General features: G+C 34.9%; 1 protein-coding gene across 1 annotated transcript in view; it reads left to right on the top strand.

Annotated features, from left to right (window-relative positions):
* cemip (cell migration inducing hyaluronidase 1) overlaps nucleotides 1-16,762 on the top strand; it is a 117,641-nt gene extending 100,879 nt beyond the window's left edge. Inside the window, exons 18-29 of the mRNA XM_084108290.1 lie at nucleotides 275-406; nucleotides 1,259-1,294; nucleotides 1,586-1,741; nucleotides 3,774-3,954; nucleotides 5,036-5,251; nucleotides 5,549-5,760; nucleotides 8,937-9,122; nucleotides 10,576-10,780; nucleotides 12,689-12,778; nucleotides 13,116-13,273; nucleotides 13,924-14,024; nucleotides 15,689-16,762. Coding sequence (XP_083964416.1) covers nucleotides 275-406; nucleotides 1,259-1,294; nucleotides 1,586-1,741; nucleotides 3,774-3,954; nucleotides 5,036-5,251; nucleotides 5,549-5,760; nucleotides 8,937-9,122; nucleotides 10,576-10,780; nucleotides 12,689-12,778; nucleotides 13,116-13,273; nucleotides 13,924-14,024; nucleotides 15,689-15,816 — 1,801 coding nt within the window. The 3' untranslated portion in view covers nucleotides 15,817-16,762. The remainder of the gene's footprint in view (nucleotides 1-274; nucleotides 407-1,258; nucleotides 1,295-1,585; nucleotides 1,742-3,773; nucleotides 3,955-5,035; nucleotides 5,252-5,548; nucleotides 5,761-8,936; nucleotides 9,123-10,575; nucleotides 10,781-12,688; nucleotides 12,779-13,115; nucleotides 13,274-13,923; nucleotides 14,025-15,688) is intronic.
* Nucleotides 16,763-16,963: the final 201 nt, after the last annotated feature.

Raw genomic sequence — 16,963 nt, 5'->3', positions numbered from 1 at the left:
GCTTTGGGTTTGGGTGCTTCTGCATTGGTGTTTTAAAGGAATACATTTGTTTTGTCATTTACTCACCCACCTCATGGCTACTTTTTTCAAACAATAAAAATGAAAAATTAAACTAAGGCTGTCAAGCTCTGAAAACCCACAAAAGATTTATAGAAATGGTACATATGACTGGTGCGCTATAACTTTAGCAACCATAAACACCATGCTGTCCAGCACATCAGCTAACAAAACCAGACATCAGATCCAGCATGGACCAATGTCCCTTCTTTGGCAGGTACAGCCCACACCAGGATGCAGACCCCTTTAAACCAAGAGTTCCTGCTCTAGTCCACCATTTTGTGGCCTACAAGAACCAGGACCATGGTGCATGGCTGAGAGGAGGAGACGTTTGGCTGGATGATTGCCAGTAAGCATTTTGATTCTTGAATTGGCATGCCCTCAAGTTAGAAAATCCTAAATTTCCTACTGGTAGTTATGCCACTGTGGCCATCTTCTGTCTATTATTTTATTTTATTTTATTTTATTTTATTTTATTTTATTTTATTTTATTTTATTTTATTTTATTTTATTTTATTTTATTTTATTTTATTATTTTATTTTATTTTATTTTATTTATTTTATTTTATTTTATTTTATTTTATTTTATTTTATTTTATTTTATTTTATTTTATTTTATTTTATTTTATTTTATTTTATTTATTTTATTATTTTATTTTATTTTATTTTATTTAAATAAATAAAATAAAAATGATTTTTTTTATTTTTTTTATTTTTTTATTTATTTTTTAATTTTTATTTTTTGGATTTTTTTTATTTTTTATTATGCTATTTGGCCATCTTCTTAGCAGCCTATTTTATTTTATTTTATCAATCATATCTAGATGGGACGTTTAACATAAGCAGCTGTTTTTGTATGATGAAACTGAATTATCACTAAACCTCAACATATATGAAATATCACTTACTAAATGCAACGTCCACTGAAGGCCTTCATTAAAAAAAATATTATTTAAATGCACTACATTTTGAAAATAAAATATATATATATACGCTTGTGTCAACATAGCTTCAGTAAAATAGCTTTAGATGAGGCAAATAAACTCTACTTCTGTTTAGCGTCTCTGACACAGACTTATGACTTCAATCATGCGTGCGAGTCAGTTGAGATCGTGTGCGCTCTAGAATCTGATGAGTGTTATTGCAGTGTGCATGGCATGTGGTCAGCACTGACATATCCCTTCATCTTAATTGCACACAGGTTCGCTGATAATGGAATCGGCCTGACTCTCGCCAGGTAAACCCACTAATCACCATTTTTCCTTTATTCTATTATTTTCTTTGCACACACTTCAGCAGTCTAAAAATGAAATGTTCATATTTGCAGAATTTATTATAGCGCAGGGCATAGTGCCTGTAATTGGAAAATGCCTTATATGGGCGGCTTCTTAAGATGCAGTAAAGGAGGTTTTTGTGGGAATGTAAAAGTAATTTATTGGTGAGAACGCAGCAAAGATGTGATGTTTATTCTCAAAAGGTGAGGAATCTCACTGCATTTTTCAGACTTTGTGCTTCTTTGCTTGCATAGTGGCGGAACATTCCCGGATGACGACGGCTCCCGTCAGGAGGTGAAGAACTCTTTGTTTGTGGGAGAGAGTGGGAACAGAGGGATGCACGACCTGAATGATCAATCCTGGGGACCGGGTGGCCCCGATCATCTTGGCAGGTCTCTACCGAGAGGAACGTGAGTGCTGTGAACATCGTTTTTTCCTTTATCTTGCTATTGCACAACAAAACACTGTTTTAAAGTGCTGTGAATGGTGCGGAAGTGTGCGCCATGGTTTCCAGGGAAGCATTTGTTCAATTTTGTGGCCTTTCAAAGAGAACAATGTCTGTGACCTTGGTTTTGACTTTGACCTATTAATGCCCACATTTTTTCCCAGAAATGTCTGTAAAGTGCTGTAAGCCATTTTTGCGGAAAATATGCCCATTAGTTGGCAGATATTAGGTGTTCTGAGATATCACAGCTATTTGTAGGCTTGGTAAACTGCAAGAATTGTTTTTAAAACATCTATAGTCACATAAAAAAAAATACAAAAGAGGGATAGAATGTTCAGCAACTTCAGTTGTCCGCAGGCTGAAGTGTGTTGTCTGTATGATTTTATCTTTGCAATTAATTTACTTCTGTTATATGACATTTATATGCAATATATTTAAAGTAAAAATAAATGTAGGCTTGATATTCATCAGGAATTGATTGGACACTCCATAGGGGAATGGCATGGGTTGAAATATAAGACGACATCATAACGTCAGTCGAAAAGGAATAGTTTGCACTGTTTTTCTTTGAAAGATGATGATGAATATGTATTAAGAAAGTTTGATTTTATGTGTAGTTTCTGCCCCACTTGCAGTAAACCAAATAGTGAAAACAAATATAGCTGCAAGCCACAATTAGTGGAATCCAGTCGGTATAGGAAACTGTAAAGATGAAATATGCTTAGTGAGTTCTGTGTTTACATTTGGGGGGAAAACAATCCAAAGTTCCAGGTTTTACTTTGTTTTCTCTGACATCTCAGAGCAATTTATCACTAGACTCTTTATACCTGACAGGGCTTGAGAATTTCATGTGCTTGACTTTCATATGTAATACTGCAGCTCAACACGTCACTTTATATTCCTTTTCCGTTGCTCCCTTAGAAAATGCTGGATTTGCATAGATGTGTTCAAAAAGTGAATGATAAAACACATTTATCACTGACAAATCCCATCTTTCTTGCATCCACGAGAGCCAAACTCTCTCTCTAATCTCTATCTCTCTCTTTGAAAACTGTTCAAGTGTCAGGTGCGTTCTTCAAACTTTAGCATTCTTCTTTTAGAAAGAACTTTAATTGGACACTTCAACCATCATTGTCATTTGAATTCGTTTTTTTGTTTTTTAAAGAAGAGCCGTTTGTAAAAAGGATCCACATTTTAAAGGTAAAGTGTGCAATTTCTGCACCACTAGTGGCATCAAACTGAATTACAAAAACAATGACTGTTTTCAAACAAGATTGAATTTCTGAACCACTAAAGTCACAAAATTGCAATTGCAAAAAAAAAAAAAAAAATGCATCTATTCAGTTTTGCAAACTTACTCAGGCTGTCCAAAGATGGCATATTAAAAATCTCTACTGAATAAAAATAATAATAAAAACTTTAGAGAGAGAAACTTATGGGAAAAATAGAAGGGTACCGCACATTTTTAAGTCTGTAGGTCAGACAGGGCAGCTGGGCGGGCGTTTAGAATGTTCAAAATGTAACTGCTAGTTGCTAGGCAACCATACATCCCATACATCCCCAAATTCCATAAAATGCAATTAACATCAGATCCTTCATGCATGCAATATTTGGTGAGTTTCTACCACTTGGACAGAAAGTTGTAGCTGTTCAAAATAAGGAAGAAAGAAGTAAGAGGAAAAGCAGTCCGCTTTATTCCTTATGACTGTTTCCAAGTAATGCATTCGTTTTTTCCGTCTTGTTTTAAATAATAATAGTAATAAACAAGTACAACATTCTCAATCAAGTTATCTCAAGGTTTTTCTCAAGACAAGGCAAAAATAATATTGTATTGTTATTCTATTTAGTGCAACTAGTTTCTCAGAAAATATAATTTCAGTTGATTTTGTAAATGTTTTTCTCTGTCCATTGCATTACATTGACCAAATGTCCCATCATGGGTGTTATCTGATGAGTGCAAACCAGTTCAGCGATGTCATTGCCCCTCTGCCCCGCAGGGACTTCCCTATTCGTGGAATGCAAATCTACGACGGGCCGATCAACGTCCAGAACTGCACTTTCCGCAAATTCATAGCTCTTGACGGACGCCACACAAGCGCTTTTGGTTTCCGCCTGAACAACTCCTGGCAGAGCTGCCCGAACAACAACGTCACTGACATCACCTTCGATGAGGTGCCGGTAAGCGACGTCGGGTATCATCCAGATCTCTGTGGACCTTTGTGACAAAATATATGTCAGCGCTCTTTGTGCTGCTTAATAAAAGTGGACGAGGACACCGTCTCTGAGCTATTTCTGGAACTCTGATTGATTTTGTGGAGGATGTCAAAGAGGATTATAACATTTCTGAGTGTCTTCTAGCTGACAGAGGTTGTCCTTCCTCTGGTTATAATCACCTCTCTCCCCCCCTCATGTCACTTCCAATAGTCAGATATGAGGCTTCATTGTCTTCATTTATGCTGCAAGGTCTAAAGCACAGATCTGATTAGGATTGTGTGGCGGTACATACTGCACGACTGTAGAAATGTCGATCATTGTTTATGATGATATATTTGCGTATATATTTGTGAAAACGACTTAGAAACATGGAAGAAAAGAAAAAAAGCCAAACAAGGCAAGGCATAAAAGAACTAACAGAAATGTAACTGTTAAGTTGCAGGTTGCAACAGTAATAAAGAATTTAACAGTTGTGCAGCCACTGATGTGATTATAAATATTTAGTAACGGCATTGAACATGGCACATCCGATCAGTATTTAGAGTCATAAATATTAATAGATAATATTATTGAACTTTTTGTTAATGTGTTGTGGTGTTTAATTAACCAGAATATGCAGAAATAAGCATTACCATGTGGTTGTTTAATATACAAGGTTATCTACTATACAATACCAAAATATGGGGGTCAGTAAGATTTTTTTTTTTTAAAAATGAATGCTTTTATTTAGCAAGGATGCATTAAATTGATTGTAAGGACATTTATAATGTTACAAAAGATTTCTGTTTCAAATAAATGCTGTTATTTTGAACTTTCTATTCATCAAAGAATCCTAAAAAAAAAAGAAGCATGTTATCCACAGAAATATACATATTGATAATTGTAAGAAATGATTCTTGTGCAGCAAATCAGCATATTAGAATGATTTCTGAAGGATCATGCATTATTGGCTTAATAAAAAAATATAATTTTGGAAATAAATACAAGTTATAAAGACAGTTATAAATAGTATCCTAATTTCCCTTGTCTCCGATTGTGGCTCTAGATCACCTCACGTGTATTCTTCGGTGAACCGGGTCCCTGGTTTAACAAGATGGAGATGGATGGCGACAAGACAACCATTTTCCATGACATCGATGGTTCGGTTAGCGAATACCCAGGCGCTTTCCTAGTCAAAGAGGACAACTGGCTTCTGAGACACCCCGACTGCATTGACATCCCCGACTGGAGAGCTGCCATCTGCAGCGGGCACTACGCCCAGGTGAGTCCAACCCAGAGCCATCCACACCCTCCCGTTACTCCCAAAACAGTCCCATGTTTAGTGTCAACAGCCTTCATTCGGGCAGTTGGTACACAAGCATCTACACGCACACAGCGATGTTTCCCGAGCAGCACCTTGTTTGTTTGGTACATTCCAAGAAACAACAAAAACCAGACAGCTTGTTATTTAGCCTTCTTTGAAATTCGCTTTCAGAGAGAAAGGCAATCAGTCTGCCAAATCTGTCAAACACTCAAGCGCTTTTTCAAGTACCGTGCAAAATATTCTGCCCCCCTGCAGATTTACGTCCAGACCCGAAACCCAGCCAACCTTAACATGAAGATGGTGAAGGATGAGTATCCAGACAAACCTCTGGAGCTGGTTGGTGCTCTGGGAAAGAGGAACCATTACCAGCAGTTTCAGCCCGTGGTCACACTGGGAAAAGGATACACCATGCACTGGGACCAAGCGGCTCCTGCTGAGGTCACCGTCTGGCTCATTAACTTCAAGAGGTCAGTGACTGATATACATGTATATATGTATATATATATATATATATACCATATATATACCATATATATAATGGTCCCCATGAGGAAAACAGCTTATAAATCATACTAAGTGATGTTTTTGGAAAATGAAAAAATGCAGAAAGTTTTCTGTGATGGGTAGGTTTATGGGTAGTGTTAGGGGATAACAGTTTAGGACCCAAGGACCAGATGTTTGAAAGATACAGACATTAAAGAATACATGAAAAGAGCATTTCAATAATCACACTGGTAACTTCTATAGCAAAGTAAAATCTCCAGAGAAGTCATTCAACTCATTTGATATTTAGAAGGAAACATATTGATTTATACCTTGATTATAATCACTCATTACATATATATTGAAGCAGCAGTGCATTCCAGAATCCACCCCCTTCAGTAGTGTTAGTGTAAGGGGATAGGATATACAGTTTGTACAGTATAAAAATCATTATGTCTATGGAAAGTCCCCAAAAAACATGAAAACACAACGCGTATGTGTGCTTCTTATAGCAACCCTATATGAAGAGACAACTATAAGAAAGCTAGTTCACAACATTCCGACCAGACCAACAGCAACATTATTTTGCTCAACCAATGGAGTGGGTTTGGGGGCTGGACATTCTCTTTGCCCAACCAATTGCAGATGGGTGGAGTGCTTAGGATGCCAGCCAATTTTTTGTCATCTGGTTCTTTAGTCCTTCATGTGTAAACAGGGCCGTAGTTAGAGGATTCGGGGCCCCCTGAAAAAATATTGATGTGGGCCCCCTCCACCCTCCACCGATAACATAATATGTATATATATTATACTGTAAATAGATGAGTATGGAGGCCCACATATAACAGAAGATGGTGATGTTGTTGTAAAACCTTTATTTAAAAAGTTAAATGTATATAAAAATTACAACTAATAAAAATAAATTGTTAAATAATAATAAAACCAATTTTTAAAAAGTAGCAGCAAAATAATGTTTTTACCCCCATCAGTCTGTTATACTTCATAAATCAAAAAGTAAACATTTATAAATTGACAAGAATGCAGTCAAATTAAAAAAAATAAAGTCATTTATTGTCTTATTTTTTAATAAAGATAATATTATTAAATAAAGCTAAAATTTATTCATTCAAGTGCAGTGTGTTGTATTCGTGTTTTCTTGATTTAATAAATACATCATCAGCCGGCAGGTCCGGTGCATAATGCAATGCGTCGTGACTCGTGTCAATTTTTTAACTATTTACAATAGTGTAAAAAGATAGGAATTTTGACCACGTAATCATTCGGTCGATTGTGGTGCGCACCGATAGGCTAATGGAGAGTGACAGTACCGGCAGGCTGTAGACGGTAGTTTTCTTATTCCCAGCGAAATAACAATACAACCTGTCTTTAAGAACGTCTTGATCGACTGTGATACAACAACTCTTCTGGCCTCCCTCTCCTTCTTTTCATAGAGTTTCTGGTACCCTGATTTATGTTTTCTTTTCCCCGACATTTTGTCAGTCAATCTCCTGCTCTTCCACCAAGTTCATCGTTAACTTCAGGACCTGCCGCCTCAACTCTGATTGGTTCTGTTCACGAGCTGGGGTGGGACTTACTATTTTATTGGGTCCATCTGATGTTTGTCACTGACTGAATAATTAAATACTTTAGATCGGACTAAACCATTTATAGGGAGGTAAGAAATATTTAACCAAATTGCATGTTTTTGTGGTTTTCATTTAAATCTCAGGCATACAACTAATATAAATATTAGAATTTTTCATACAACAGGGGCCTATATAGTATAACTGCTGGATTTTGTGGGGCCCCCTGGGCAGTGGGGGCCCCTATAATTGTCACCACCTTTCACCCCACTAGCAACGGCCCTGTGTGTAAATGCAGCCTAATAGACTAGTCTCTGTGTCATAAATTATAATTAAACCACAGTATTTACAAGAAACAGAGGAAATCACTCACTGCTCTTCGGATAACTTTAATAGCTGTAAAAAGCCCTCTAGAATCAAACATGAACACACATTTAGAAAAAAGAAACTGGAAAGCTGATTTTAATTATTTACTGTCAGTCAAACTCCAACAGCATCACTATTAATGTATCATATTATAAGTCTTTGACAGTAATCAAAATAATTGATAGTGGATGTGATTCCTTCAGTATTAGTCTCATTTTTAATGTTTACTTGAATATTTCGAGCACTGTTTACTTAATTTGTCTCTTTGTATCATCATTTATTTCTTGGTTGTAATTTGATTCTTTGTTCTGCTTTTCATCTATTTGTCTTGAAATTACTTGTGAGAGAATCAAGCAATTTTTACTTATTTAAGGAACAATTAACAATAAAATTAACAATTAATTTTTTTGTTTTGATGATATTTACATTAATAATTCAGCTTTTTAAATAAAGGATGCACTCACATCCAGTACCTCATGAACAGATCAGAATAAAGTACGAAGTTTAAAAAAAAATACATTAAAGAGAGAGATCTGCACACATTTATGTTATTCACATTTATAGATTAAAATAGCAACATTCGTAACAGTGATTATAAATTATATGTGACCCTGGATCACAAAACCAGTCACAAGTCACACGGGTATATTTGTGGCAATAGCCAACAACACATTGTATGGGTTAAAATTATTGATTTTTCTTTTATGCAAAACATCATTAGGATATTAAGTAAAGATCATGTTCCATGAAGATATGTAGTCAATTTCCTACCGTAAATATATAAAACATTTATTTTTGTGAGTGAATGCAGCACAATCGCGAACAGAAATGGACAACTATAAAGGCGATTTTCTCAACGTTTTGATTTTTTTGCACCCTTAGATTCCAGATATTCAAATTGCTGTATCTCGGCCAAATATTATCCTATACATATCCACCATACATCACTGGGAAGCTTATTTATTCAGCTTTCAGATGATGTATAAATCTCAATTTCAAAAAATTGACCCATGTGACTGGTTTTGTGGTCCAGGGTCACATATTCACTAAATGAAATGCACATCATCTTGCTCTCCAACGAAACCAGACCCTTGGAACCAGGACTATGGTGCCCCCTAGTGATTGATGAAAATACTAAAACACACTACCACATATGTCAAACTACAGTTACCGTGCTTTATTCATTTTCACCAGTATTGTTGCTTCTTTTACAGAAATGACTGGATAAATATGGGCATCTGCTATCCAAAAGGCACAGTGTTCACCATAATCTCCGACATCCACAACCGCCTCACCAAAGAAACGAGGAAGACTGGGGTGTTCATGAGGACCACTGTGAGAGAAAAGATGGGCGACTCTCACCAGACAAGAGGATATTACTACTGGGAGGAGGACACTGGGTAAGAGCAAATGTGCTCTCAGTCTCCACATGCTGGGCTTAAATAGTCCCTGTACGACACTATCTGCACTCCTATATGCAACTTCAGGTCTGGTGGTAGTGAATGCAAATAGATGTCATAATAGAAATAGCCTTTTTGCCTATTTTAATGAAAAGAATAGTTGAGAGAAGACAATAAATGATGCAGGGAAGTAAGGGAACAGGGTCGGCAAAATGACACGACTCAGACTCAGTGTTGGCGAATCATGTGCTAGGTCACTAAATGCAATACTGATTAATTAAATCAGTATACAAATAAATAAAAAATAATCAATTTAATTTAAAATTAATAAATAGTTTTGAACTCCCAGCAGCTCCAAGCTTATCAGTTTATTAGATCATTGTGATGTATATTAATATTTACATTATTATTAATTTAAATATTATTATAACTTTAATTGATTTATTTCATTTTATATATATATATATATATAGATATATATAGATATGTACTAGTCAGTAGTGTGGAATCATTAAAGTCCTCTTGTAGTCAGTAATTTTATCCCTTAAAACTCATTGTATTTGACATATTTAAAAGTTTTTTTCCTTCAAAGAAATGTCTTCATGCCTTAAAATAGCTTGAATGTAACTCTACACTCTTGCCTCACTGAGTATACGCAGTTCTATGAATATGCAAATCAGCCCCGCCTCCACTCACTCACACCAGCTCATAGATCCACTCGTTGACAATCACACATTCAAGTGATTGGTTACAAGGTAGTTTGTGACGTCAGAAACACCAGCGATTTCAAACCGCGTTTTTGAGACTGTCTTTGGTTCACTGCAGTTTTAAGGAGAAAATACTCAGCAATGGTGTTGATTTATGAATTTGTCTTAAAGCAGATTAAAAACACCACATAGACATATAAACAACATTAAAAGCTTGATTTAGGGTAAGATTTTTGAATGTTAGAAGACTTAGAACCGATCACTTCCAAACAACTCTTAATGTTTCAATCAGTTTTTAAAAATCACAGAACAGAATGAATTCATTATAATGTCAAAGTGAATAAATATGTTAATGGTGTTTAAAAAAAAATGGACGTAAAACGTATTAAATTAAATGTGTGCGTTTTTCTATTGACAGCTCTAATAGAAAATCATACTGAACAAAGTAGTAGTAATTATAAGACATCTGTGTTATGATAGAGGACGAAAATATAGCTGTTCTCAATTTAGCGATGTCAGTCTTCCTTTGCTAATGAAGCATAATTAAATTGTAGGAATGATTAATATCACTCAATTGGAACTGCTCTGAAATTACCCAGGAGGCTGGATGCTAAACGCTACAGTTTTGTCAATTATTATTATAAGTTTTGATGTCTTTTTAAAAGTGTCTCAGCTTCCAAACTCATGACACTGTCATTCCTGTTGGTGTGCTGATCTCTGGTGTTTGTCTGCTGTCATCCCTGCAGGCTGCTCTTCCTTAAAATCAAAGCGCACAATGAGAAGGAAGATTTTGCGTTCTGCTCGGTGAAAGGTTGTGAAAGAGTGAAGATCAAAGCGGAGATTCCCCCCGGCAGCGGCCCCAGTGACTGCATGGCTGAAGCCTACCCCAAATACGCAGAGATGCCCGTCGTAGATGTGCCTATGCCCAAAAAACTGCCTCGCTCAAGACTGGTGAGGAGACGGTTTTGACTTTTGAAAGCTTCTGTGTTTGAAGTCTAGTGTAATGCTGCGAGTCAGATGTGAGATGTTCCTGCTGGGTTTCTCCAACTTGCTCGATGCTCTGAAGATGATGTATAAAGAAACAAAATAGCTTTTAGTTTTGCAGGTGTTTAGTTGTCTCCTGGCAATCAAACGATGCAGGATGAATGATACTATACGGTGCTAGCATTTGTTCTGCGGTTATCAGCAGGATCATTTATGTGTTTTGCTCACTTGTGTCTGCAAACTTTTGCAAACAAACAGGTTTTATTATCATATGATGCATTTTATTTACATAACCATATTACGCAGCGCCTAAAGGGACATGGTGACGGAATAATATGAGATGGGGGAAAAAAATTCCATTGCTTTCACATTTGCACGCTAAGAATGCAAAGTTTCTCAGGGAAACGTAAAATATCTATCTATCTATCTATCTATCTATCTATCTATCTATCTATCTAGAGATATAGATAGAAATATGGGTAAAATACATATTCAAATATAACTAAAAAGGAAAGAATAAATAAAGAAATGAAAGAGGTGTACACATATATAAAAATATAATTTATGTTTTAATAATTTATATATATTATAGATATATATAGTTATAGATGTATAACTGTATTAATAGCAAATTGCATATAGCTATATATTATATATATATATATATATATAATTATATATAATTGTGTATATATATATATATATATATATATATACAGTGTATATATATATATATATATATATATATATATATATACACACACACAGTATATATATATATACAGTGCAATGCATAAGTGAATACACCCATGCTAAAGTTGACTAAAAAGAGGAATAAAAAATCATATTTTGGAAATTGAACTTAATGCCTTAATTTAAAAAATTAGGAAAAATCCAACCTTTAAGGACACCAATTTTCTTTGTGAATGAATAATGTATCGTAAATAAATAAATGTTCTTCCTTAAAATACATGGTGCATAAGTGAGTACACCCCATGTTAAATTCCCATAGAGGCAGGCAGATTTTTATTTTTAAGTATTTAAAAAAAAAAAAATTTAGGATACTATGCATCCTGATAAAGTTCCCTTGGCCTTTGGAATTAAAATAGCCCCACATCATCACATAGCCTTCACCATACCTAGAGATTGGCATGGGGTACTTTCCATAAGATCATCTCTCAATGCAAATCAAACTAGCTTTTAGGCTAACTGAAATAAAATCATGCCAATCTCTAGGTATGGTGAAGGCTATGTGATGATGTGGGGCTATTTTAATTCCAAAGGCCAAGGGAACTTTATCAGGATGCATAGTATCCTAAAAAAAAATATAAAAAAATACTTAAAAATAAAAATCTGCCTGCCTCTATGGGAATTTAACATAGGGGTGTACTCACTTATGCACCATGTATTTTAAGGAAGAACATTTATTTATTTACGATACATTATTCATTCACAAAGAAAATTGGTGTCCTTAAAGGTTGGATTTTTCCTAATTTTTTAAATTAAGGCATTAAGTTCAATTTCCAAAATATGATTTTTTATTCCTCTTTTTAGTCAACTTTAGCATGGGTGTATTCACTTATGCATTGCACTGTATATATATATATATATATATATATATATATATATATATATATATAATTATGTTCTGTTATTTGCTATGAAAAACATACATTTTAGCAAATATATATATGAACATATATTAAAACATCTGATATTCTGAGCTGAATAGAACACAGTATTTTCATAATGGCAGTTCAAGTTCATCGTATGTTCAGGAATTCTTATGCATGTTTTAAGTACAAATATCAAGCAAGAAAGTATTATCATAAAATATTTAATTATTGTAATCACATTTCCCTGTTTTCTTTATAGCCTAGTGCAACGGAGCACTTCCTTGAAGTCAAACTAGAGTCATATTTCACACGCTTCTTCCACATCAAGGAGTACTTCGCCTATACAGAGGTACAAACTCTTAATAATATGTCTTTACTTTATTAAGCTTTGAGTTTTACAAAGAACTGAGTTAAACCTTTAAAATCAGTTCTTATTTACTAGTTAGCCTGCCTAAACCCTGTAGACACAACTTGCCTTATTTGTCCATTGGTGTTTATAATAACTTATTTTCAACTCAAATCTAAAAATATAACGAGAATAAAGATGCTAGCTGTTATTTCCATATGTTTTGTTTTCGTCAATATAGCAAAAAAGAATATAGAAAAAGAAATTTATGAGACAGACTGGACAAAATGATAAAGGAAAAAGTTCAAAACAAATGAAAATAAAGTTATTGTTTCTGTAGGTGAATGGCAAGAAGATCTACCAATCAGAAGACGGAGTGCATGTGACTGTGATCGACGGCCACAGCGGTAAAATCCTGGAGTCTAAAGGCTTTAGGAACTCCATACTGATGGGAATTCCAGCTCAGCTACAAAACTACATCAACAACCTCAAAGACGAGTAAGACTAACAGAAAAACAAATGCATGAATATTTTACGTGCATTCAAAATCAAACTATGCTGTATCATTAAAACCAGCGTTAGCCTACTATTTGTGTAAATGAAACAAAAACAGTTGTTACCGAGTCTTTTTAAAGAATCATTTTATATATATATATATATATATATATATATATATATATATATATATAAAGCACCTCATTATCAGCTAAGTGTGAAGCCATCTGAGATGTTTGACTTCCTGTAGAGCTTCAATGTGTTGAATTCAAGTTAATCACACTGACTTTTGTGCTGCACACGGCGCTATCCACGGCGCTGTGAAGTTCTGCACTGTTGATGTGTTTGGATTCTCACAGAAAAGCACTGAACTGGAAATGATCACACAGTCATGTAGGGAGAGATAAATTGCATGTTGCACATGCTTGAACGGCCTTGAAATGTAGCTTGGGCGGTCAATGAAAAATGTGAAAAAACTAAACTATGATTTCACAAGTTTTGTCCATAGGTAAAGTAAAAGAAGTGAAATTTGATTTCAGGGACCAGTTCAGAGGATGTATTTGTTCAAAGAACTGTTCTTTAATGTCTCTGTTTGTATTTGTTCCTCAGTTGAACTGCTGTGTGTGATAGGAACTTATTTTTTGCACTTGCAGGTCAGTGGTTTTGATCACCTCTAAAGGGAAGCTGGTCACCAGAGGGCCATGGACCAAAATCCTCGAGACCCTCGGAGCCGATCAGACGGTGAAGTTGAAAGGTAATGAGATTCACACATTCAGCTTTGTGGTAGACGCGCCACAGTATCAGTGCATAAAGGCATTCACATTATTTATATATTGTTTGTTTTTTTAAAGAAATTAATAGTTTATATTCATCAAGGCTGAATTAAATTGATCAAAAGTCACTACAATTGAAGTTGTGAGAGTTATATCCAAGTGAAACTCCTTCTGGAACAAGAAAATATGTAGGGCGGGACTTGATTTTTTTCATTGGGAATTGATTGGATGGTTGTGATTTGCTATTGGTGGACCTCATGTGAGTGACAGGTTGTCCCGCCCTCACGCCAGTAAACACATCATCAGAGAAGAGAAGAGATGTAACTGAGGGTTATTTTGATAAAAGATTACAGGACACATGAATTTAAGCAAAAATAATGATGTGCATGGATAAATGTATTCATGGATGTCATTCATGGATTTATACTAAATACTGCAATATTCCTTAAAATAATGGTATGGGATTCTTTATGGTAAATTTAAACCAAAAAAGTGAAGCCCGCAGACAAAGAAAGAAAAAGCAGTCAGCTTGTGTGAAGAGAGGCTGTTTTCTGGGCTGGACACACACACACACACACACACACACACACACACACACACACACACATACCAGAGCAGCAGGGTCCTTCCTCTCGACCCTCCCTTCACATATTATATTTATCATGTCGAATTGTCATTTCAGCAGGCGAAGCCCCTTCAGTTTACATTCCAACTCCTTTCCACCGGCTCGTTTCGTGAACATATTTCACAGGTCACGCGGCATGCTGAGTCTGTATTGAAATACTAAAGGAATAAAAATGAAAAACACAAGATTCTATAATAATGATCATCTGACTCTACTCCTGTTTATTTCATGGATACTAAATAAATAGATAAATAAATAAAGACATGAAATATTAATTTGACATTTATTTTAAACATGAAACAACACAGCATTTGTTCAACAACACATTTTTATTCAGCAAGGACACATTAAAGTGATCAAAAGTGACAGTAAAGACATTTATAATGTTACAAATTATTTCTATTTCAAATAAATGCAGTTCGTTTGAACTTTCTATTCACTAAAAAATATATTAAGCAGCACACCTGTTTTCAACATTGATAATAATAATAATAAATGTTTCTTGAGCAGCAAATCATCATATTAGAATGATTTCTGAAGGATCATGTGACACTGAAGACTGGAGTAATGATGCTGATAATTCAGCTTTACATCACAGGAATAAATAACATGTTAAAATATATTCAAATAGAAAACTTATTACTGTAGGTAAATTGTAATAATATTTGACTATATTACTGTTTTATTGTATTTTTGATCAAATAAGAGCAGCCTTGGTGAGCATAATGTTTTTGAAGACTTTTTTTAAAAACATAAAAAAAAATCTGAATGGTAGGATATCTGTTGCCAGAGATGACAGTCAATCATAAAGTAATGGCCTCAGTATACAACAATATTTGACCAATCAGAATCAAATATTTGAAGCTGCCTTTTTATAATTACCACAACATCAAAGACCATATAATTAAGTTTGGCAAATGTTAAAGTGCATAGTAAAAACTCAACCTGGCCATGTCTAAAATTTTTGTCATGAATGAGGTCCAACAGCTCTAATTTTGCTACGTTTTTTCTCTCCACCAGATAAACTTGCCTTTGTGGGCTTCAAAGGCTCCTTCCGGCCAGACTGGGTGAGGATGAGTGTTGACGAAGAGCGGGCCAAACTCCACCAAGTGCTGCCCATCCCTGTGATTAAGATGATGAAGCTATGAAGAAGAGCGGCACACAGCAGGACATCTCAGACTCGCAGTAGCACCACTGCCAGCTTCGCCAGGACTACTGAACCCAAACCACCAATCAGAACCGAGCATGTGTTTATGTTACCTAGTAACCCCTCCAAGCAGATTCCATTATATGTGACAACGTGGATTTGACAATGTGATTTTTGGATTGTGTCGTCGGTTGATTATACTTGATTTTCAACGGGAGAAAAAACAAGAAAAAAAAAAAAAAAAAACGAAAAACTAACTCAACATTCCTTGTTTTCGACCCTCTCGGTGATGTTTGCCTTCATGTTACAATGTATGTTTTTTCTAAATATGTAGAAAAAGATGTTTCAGATTCTAAATGTTGTGGGGTTTCCTCATTTTAATTGTCACGCACAAGAGTTGGTTTCGTTTGTGATGAACAAGAGAGCCAGCAAAAAATGGAACAGGTCACCCTAAAATGAAAATGTCACTCATTTAATTTACGAATCGTGTCGTTTGATGGAACAAAAATCAAGATTTTTTTTTAAAAATCTTTAAGCATATGACCAAAAGCACTGTAAAAGCAATCAATACGCCTATATTTCACTTCTTCTGAAGTAATTATTTAAGTAAATATTTTATGCGATAAGTGGCATTGGTTCTCCTGTGCATTCAAAATGCCCCATGGAAACCCGAAAATAACAATACAAATTTGAGACAACCTGAGAGTGAATTCTCATTTTCTAGTGAACTGTTCCTTTAAATCCAACAGTCAAGAATGGATTTGAATCTGACCATTAGTAGATGTCAGTCTATCATAAAATGATCAAATCTGTGATGAATTGGCTTTTCTTCCATTTGGCAAGAAGTACGACAGTGTCCCTTTGCCGAAATAGCTGGTCTTTTTTCGGAGATTGTAATTTGTTAGTGTTTTTGTATGTTTTGTGTGTTTCTTAAAAAAAAAAAACAAGCCTGATTGATAACAGAGATATATTTTATACTTATTTATTGTACAGGCACTATTACGCAAATCCAGAAGGGACATCTTTCAAGGGACTTTTAAGTTGTAATGTAATTCTGTCCTCTCTGTAAAAAAACTAAACCTTTAAGTAAAATTTTCACTTTAGTGTATAATTAAAATATACATTACATTAACTTTAAGTTGTATATG

Source organism: Abramis brama (genome assembly GCF_963993115.1).
Source record: "Abramis brama genome assembly, chromosome: 3".
Taxonomy (NCBI): Eukaryota; Metazoa; Chordata; class Actinopteri; order Cypriniformes; family Leuciscidae; genus Abramis; species Abramis brama.
Note: the sequence above shows the minus strand (reverse complement) of the source record. Positions and strands in the feature narration are given on the sequence as shown.